General features: G+C 42.5%; 1 protein-coding gene across 1 annotated transcript in view; it reads left to right on the top strand.

The window, feature by feature from the left end:
• Positions 1 to 1,673: 1,673 nt before the first annotated feature.
• The window catches only part of scarb2c (scavenger receptor class B, member 2c), a 6,376-nt gene continuing 956 nt past the window's right edge, over positions 1,674 to 7,093 (top strand). Inside the window, exons 1-12 of the mRNA XM_019871960.1 lie at positions 1,674 to 1,909; positions 2,315 to 2,472; positions 2,874 to 3,018; positions 3,136 to 3,327; positions 3,434 to 3,525; positions 3,934 to 4,053; positions 5,188 to 5,366; positions 5,439 to 5,557; positions 6,230 to 6,303; positions 6,544 to 6,595; positions 6,754 to 6,906; positions 7,080 to 7,088. Of these exons, the coding sequence (XP_019727519.1) occupies positions 1,790 to 1,909; positions 2,315 to 2,472; positions 2,874 to 3,018; positions 3,136 to 3,327; positions 3,434 to 3,525; positions 3,934 to 4,053; positions 5,188 to 5,366; positions 5,439 to 5,557; positions 6,230 to 6,303; positions 6,544 to 6,595; positions 6,754 to 6,906; positions 7,080 to 7,088 (1,413 nt within the window). The 5' untranslated portion in view covers positions 1,674 to 1,789. The remainder of the gene's footprint in view (positions 1,910 to 2,314; positions 2,473 to 2,873; positions 3,019 to 3,135; positions 3,328 to 3,433; positions 3,526 to 3,933; positions 4,054 to 5,187; positions 5,367 to 5,438; positions 5,558 to 6,229; positions 6,304 to 6,543; positions 6,596 to 6,753; positions 6,907 to 7,079; positions 7,089 to 7,093) is intronic.

Here is a 7,093-nt window from a genome sequence, read left to right as displayed (position 1 = left end):
GTCATAGCGCCCCGGGCTCTCGTGACCGAGATGGGGAGGCGGGGGGGGAGGGGGGAGGAGGGAGGGGGGGGGTCCTCCTTTGTGCTTCATTCATGAACTGCATGGAAGGATTTCGCAGCTCGTTGGAACGGAAATACGGATAAAGCTAGAAATAAAGGTGCATTTAAAATGTAAAACACGTTAAATAAAAATGAGACTTAAATGTTAATTAAAAAAAACGTTCTGATCGATACTTCGAAAATGTACTGTTCTGGATGCATAGTTTCTAAATTTAATTCAGTGACTCTTTAGTCTATCACCAGAGGGAGCCCTCGTGCCACTTGCCGTACCACACTGAGAAACACTGACAGCACAAAACAAAAACCCCAACTCAAAAGTATCTCCAAGTATTATTTTTCTTTTGTTTGGCTGGTGAGTTTGACAGTAAACTTCAACTGGGAATAGCCATTTTTGTACGTCATAAGCTTTTGTCTGTACTGTATACTTGATTCATTTTGCATTTGCACCACAGATATTTGGTTTCTTTTGCATTTAAACTATGTGAGTGAGTTGGTGCATGTTGGTCGATGATGCAACCACAGTGCAGTAAAAAAAAGTTATCAATGCAAGCAGCAACATGTCAGCGCTTTAAGGATGCAATGTGTTGATCTGATTTGGTGAACTCAGATGAGGGTTTATTGCAACCTTATACAAGCTGACACGAAGACAAAAGCAAATGTGTTATGAGTGTAAATATGTCAATAAAAGAAGAAGAGCGAAACCAATCAAGCATACAGTGCTGGAAAGAAAATGAGATTACGGCAGTTATCACTTCCTTAGATTTCACAGAGGTGAACGAGGTTTTTTATGTCTCTGAAAATATTTAGCGCTCAAAGAAATTAAGTCGTCAGTTTTGGCACGAACATTTTTTGTCAAACACATTCAGTCAGAATCTATCTGAATGATTTTGATAGGGGTGGTCAGAATTGTTGATTGATCGACATCAATAATGAACTGACTTTTTCTTGAGAAGATTAATTAAAAAAAAGAAAAGAAAGACACTGCCCTCTAGTGGAGATGCTGTTGGAGTCAATGTCACTAACAGGTTCCAATTTTTTTGTACAACGTAATGTTTTGCTCTTAGAAATGCATGTTGGTATAGCTACCACGCGTTCCGATATAAATTAGCTCCAAGCAGACACTGACGATGAAAACTGTAAACTCTGTGTGCTTGGTGGTGAGGCTGCACTTGACTCGAGTCACTCTTTTGATGACTTGTGACTTGACAAAAACTAAGACTTGAGAATTGAAGAGAAATCTTGAAACTTTTTACCTACAAAAAGGCAATTCTAAAATGCGATTAACGTTTACTAATATGAAAGGCTATTAAAAAAATAACTCCGGGCGAACCACGAAAATGAGGTTCGTAAATGTCACGTGATATATTACAAAGCGCAATAATCGGCAAGATAGTAAATGGGAGCACAAACAGGCAGGTTGTGTGTTAAAACGTTTCAATTGGCGCTATAAAACCAAATATCTCAAAACTATGAAGTTACGTATTACTGAAGTTGTATGAGTTACACATTGCGTGTTTTGTGGTTATACAGTACTGTATTCAAAAAGAAATACGCAACTCTCGAAGAAACAGGAAAACGCTTGAGTGTGGTATTTTATTTTGGTATTTCGTCTTTGTTTCCTTGCGCGACTTCCGGGTAGACCAAAACAATAACTGCGCGTATTTCTGGGGCGTTGGTGTCATTTTTAGCATCACTTGTCAGCTTCTGACGTGATCCAGTGCCGCCCCGTCATGATTAAATCATGTTTTATTTATGCGTGCGGATTATTTTCGTTTTTAATTCTCATTGGGGGGATCGCGCTGTCCTTGTCTAACGTGTTTTCAAAACTGGTGGAGTCGGCGGTGGAAAAGGTGAGCGAACACCATCGGTAGTCTGACATCTGCGTAACCTTGCGGCTATCACCAGTAATATTAAATGTAGCACACATGATGGCCTCGGTTGGGCACACTTTAAGACTAAAAATAAGACCTTGTTTGTTTAATCCCGCACTGGCCTCCTTTTGTTGTGAAATACTGCCATCTGACCCTCCCCACGTGATACCAATTTCAGCTTTGTCAGCATCTTATTTTACCTCCTAAATGTTCTTTTTGTTATGGTTGCTTGTTGCTGTAATATCAGTGTGACTCAGAGTACCGGGGACAATTTCCTTGTGTGTTGTAACATACCTATAAAGATGATTCCGATTTTTGAATGTATTTATTCATTTATTTTTAAATCTTCTCATCTGAAACTAAACATCTGTGTCCTCTCAACAGGAAATCGTGTTGAAGAATGGCACCGATGCGTTCGATGCTTGGGAGGATCCACCGGCGCCGATCTACATGCAGTTTTATTTCTTCAACCTGACCAATCCACTCGAGGTGCTGGATGGTGACAGGCCTGCTGTGGTGGAGATTGGACCGTACACTTACAGGTAATAGGGGGTGAATTAAACGACAGAATGAAGTGTACAGGTAGGCAGTACTCAACACAGTAGCAGGCATTTGTTCACGATTCCCATCCCCCTATTTGCCGAAAATGTCATAATTCAATGGGCCGTAACTCTGATTAGCCTAAAATGTGAGATTTAATATTGTCACGACTGACAAGTGCACCAAGTTTCATTAAATTCAAAATCTGCTCGGTTTAAATTTTGAGATCCTTATACTGAGAACAGCTATAGTTTTCGGATCAATTATGTCAGTTAAGCTAATTTTCCACAGTGCGTTATTGGGGCGTGACGGCTTTATATGAGGAAATACTGCAACACCCTCAGGACTGGGTTCTCTGTGTTCACTCTAACCCACTTGTTTCATTTCATTTTGTTAAACTCAGAGAGTACCGGCCTATGGAAGAAGTGATATTCCATGATAACGGTACCAAAGTAGCCGCGGTCAACACAAAAACATACATATTCCAACCCGACATGTCACGTGGGCCGGAGAGTGAACTGATCAGGACTGTTAACGTCCCTGCGGTGGTGAGCATGTCTCCTCACGTTTGCATTTGACTTCAAGCTGACTTCGGTCACTTTGACCCATGAGGAGGAAAAACGCTGTTCTCTCTTTCTCTTTCTTTCTCTCTGCCTGCCGTTTAGACATTGATGGAGCGGTTCAAGGATGAGCCATTTTTTGCCAAGCTGATCTCGTTGATTATGAAGGGCACAGACGAGGGCCTCTTCACCACACATACTGTGGGAGAGCTTCTGTGGGGCTACGAAGATGCTCTCCTGAAAGACATCCACGCTGTCAAACCTGACGTGGATCCGGTTTTCGGGCTCTTCTACAAGGTCCTGAGAATTCATGTCATGAAAACTCATGAGGAGTTTAATCCATTTTTTTGGCGCTTATCTTTGTGTGTTTTGTTGACACAACCCTTTTGTGATGTGATTCCAGAGCAATGCGAGCAATGATGGAGAATACGTGTTCCACACAGGCCAGGAGGACTACAAGGACTTTGCTCGAGTGGATACGTGGAACAATCAAAGGTAATCGTGCTCACTCACCTTACCTCTGTCACAACTGATACATTCGGTCAACAATCAGTGAGCTTTTGATTGAATGAGATGATTTTTGCTGAGTTCGTACTGATACATTCGGTCAACAATCAGTGAGCTTTTGAATGAGATGATTTTTGCTGAGTTCGCATCAAGTCGTACAATTCCTTGTCTGATTGGTGTGAAGTTTGTTAAGATCAATGAATATTTTCCTTTAACGAGTCAGTTTTCCCCAAAATATCTTCTTTTAAGCATGGTTCTCTCTATTTTCCTAAGCACCACTTAAAAAGAATATATGAAAATGTTTTTTTTTTATTTCAGTAAATCCTGAATGCTCTATGAAAATGAACGCCAACCTGCATACAAAACTACCATAAATGTGTTTGTTTATACATGCAGGTCGTTGAATTGGTGGACGTCTGATGAGTGCAACATGATCAACGGAACCAACGGCGCCTCCTTCCACTCTGTCCTCACAAAGAATGAAATGCTCTACATGTTCTCCTCGGACCTGTGCAGGTGGCTCAGACAACACTTACATGGCCTACTTATAATTTTGGGTGACTTTTATTTCAAAATCCCTTCAGGAAAAAAAGTCTGCTTCAAACCCACGTAATGAACAAAGATAAAGGTTCAGACGACTGTTTTGGAGTAGCCAAAAAGCAAAAAGGCATGATTGAAGCATCAGAAAGTCGACAATGACCGAGTCTGTTATTGCCCTGGTCTTATCTTTCTGTCTGGATTTAATTAGGAAACCTCTCCTTCTTCATTATGCGGCATTCCTCTGTTTGTGTTTTCGAACGAAGATTGCGAAACTTATCAAGCGATTTGAAAGACAGAAATCAGCTTTGGAGACCGTTCAGCTTCTACGGTGCTACGAGTAGAAATTTCTCTTTGATGCCCCGCTAATGTTGAAGTGGTAACAAACGTGAGGGGAGAAAAAAAGTGAAACGGCATATTGTTGTTTGTCCTTCTACAGTTTTGTGGGCTACTTCCTTGTTCACAGAGGATGATGAAAGAAAGGGATGGGCAAATAAATTGCTGTCGCGGACTAACGAAACATCAAGCAGTTTGAAGCAAAAACACAACAAAACAACCCCAACATACAGATCTTTTTTTTCAAGTGCATAAAAATGACCATTCAAGGATGGCACCAAACTGCTGAACAACAAATTAACATTAAGTGCAAGAACTAATTCATTTATTTATTTATTTTCACAAAAATCAACTCGCTCAAAATTGTAATGTCAATGAAGTACTTTGCTTGTCCTGCATATCATTCCAAATCCACAAAGAAATATGAGGCCGACACACATTGTAGTATAGGGCAGTGAAAGACCAAGTGTAAGCACAACTAAGACATGTCTGCCATCTGGTGCTGATTGGTGATATTACGTTGAAAACTACAGTCGACTTCTGCATATTCGCAGTTGGGCACGTTTGGAAGTGAATGCTGTTTGCAAATGCTAATCTGGGCATCCAGCATAAGTGACTGCAGCTCTGCTTACCATTTGGCTTTGACATGATAGCAGAGGAATCGCACCCGTGGAGGTGACGGACACAGATGTTTTTGTGTCAGCATATGATCACAATAGGCTTAGAATCTTGATTCGGGATGGCGCTAGCTTCATGAATATCGTCCTCTCATCTCAGGTCTATATACGCTGTGTTTGAGAAGGATGTGGTGGTGAAAGGCATCCCCGGGTATCGATTCACTCCCCCCAGCCAGGTTTTCGCCAACTCATCGGTGAACCCGTCCAATGCGGGTTTCTGCGTCCCCGCCGACAACTGTCTCGGCTCGGGCGTCCTGAACGTCAAGCCCTGCAAACAAAGTGAGGAAGTGTCGCTTTTAAACGCGCATGTCCCGTTTCTTCATTAATCGGGATATCTTGTGCTGCGTTCAGGTGCGCCCATCATAATGTCCTCGCCGCACTTCTACCAGGGAGATGAGAAATTTGTGCGGGCGGTATTCGGCATGAGGCCCCATAAGGAGTACCACCAGACCTTCATTGATCTCAATCCGGTCAGCGATACACGCTCTTTTGAATGTATTGAAGTTCCTCGGTTATCGGTCAAGTTGCTTTCCTTCAAAACAGCACACTGATATGTTTAATCGCTTGGAACGGGCTGCAGCACACCTGCAACCCTGAAGAAGGACAAGTGCTCTCGAGACAGATGCACAGTTTCTACTTGTGCAGGTCTACCGAAAGATTTGGCTCGTCATAACCACTAGATGTTGCACTGCGTGAATTTTGTAAGGTTCCTCCATGAGGCAGCTGTGCTGGAGATAATCCAGTAGCTCTTATCACCTGCCGTAACTCCCTGTTGTCCTTACGACAAGGCTGCATTCGAGATAACAACAATTCAACAGCACAGTAGCTCAAGACGAACGCCGCCACGTTAACGTCATGTTGGCTTCTGAACTTTGATACAAGGTTAGCTGGTTGCGCCCCGCTCGCCATCGTGTTTACGGCGGCCCTACTTTTTGTATAGTTAGTTCACAAATCTCACTGAAACATCATTGGAGTCCAATGTGTTGGAGAATCACCTCCTGTTTCGATGAATGCACATACAGCAACCGGATCATTGGGAAGACACTTTTGCTGAAAATATTTGCAACATAGAATCATCTTGTGGTGTTGAAACGGGTCTGGAGCCCCGATGTATTAACCAGAAACTCCATGATGTTTTGCAGCTCACCGGAGTCGTCCTTCGAGCTGCCAAACGTCTCCAGGTCAACGTCTACGTTGAGAAAATGGACACGTTCAGGTAAGGGAGTCATGAGTACACTTAACATTCTCATCAACTTTTTTTTTTTTTTGTAACCACTGTATGCAATGCATGATCCAAAAGTCGCATCCCCTTTTAGCTCACCTGTTTAACTCACAATGGTGCATCTCTATTCTTACCATTTTCGGTGTTTGCCTTAAATCCTCAGGAAAGATAAAATTCCTTGAAATTTGCAGTCCCAGTCCTAATTGTGGATTTTTTTTTTCCCTTACCTTTCAGCCAAACAGGAAACGTGACCACCGTGATTTTGCCTGTACTCTACCTGAATGAGGTAAATGCAGGAATCCCCACACGCAAACACACACACCAACACATACACACACATCAGTATGTCATCGCCAGGGACGAACTGGGCCCAAAATTCAGGCTACCTTCAATATAGCAAAACACAAACGAGCCACGCCCGCGTAACCCTCCTGGCGTCCTCAGAGCGTCGTCATCGATGACTCATCGGTGGCCAAGCTGAACGCTGTGCTGATGGAGCAGAACGTGCTGGTAAACGTTCCTTTCATACTGATGGGGATCGGCATCATCCTGGGCGGTGTCTTCATGTTGCTGGTGTGTCGTCACAAGATGCCCGAGGTGCGTCAATTCCTCACGTTTGGCATTTCTTTATAAAAAAAAAAAAAAAATAGGCTCCGGGTAGCTGTCAAATATTTTTTATTAAACCATGCATTTATAAATGCATGGTTAAAATTGTTTTTATTCAAAACATGTCATAAATACATTTGTATTGTATGAATTTTTCCCCCCAGAGTACCGCTGCGGA

The sequence above is a fragment of the Hippocampus comes genome, unplaced genomic scaffold (assembly GCF_001891065.2).
Source record: "Hippocampus comes isolate QL1 unplaced genomic scaffold, H_comes_QL1_v1.1 scaffold199, whole genome shotgun sequence".
Lineage (NCBI taxonomy): Eukaryota > Metazoa > Chordata > Actinopteri > Syngnathiformes > Syngnathidae > Hippocampus > Hippocampus comes.
Note: the sequence above shows the minus strand (reverse complement) of the source record. Positions and strands in the feature narration are given on the sequence as shown.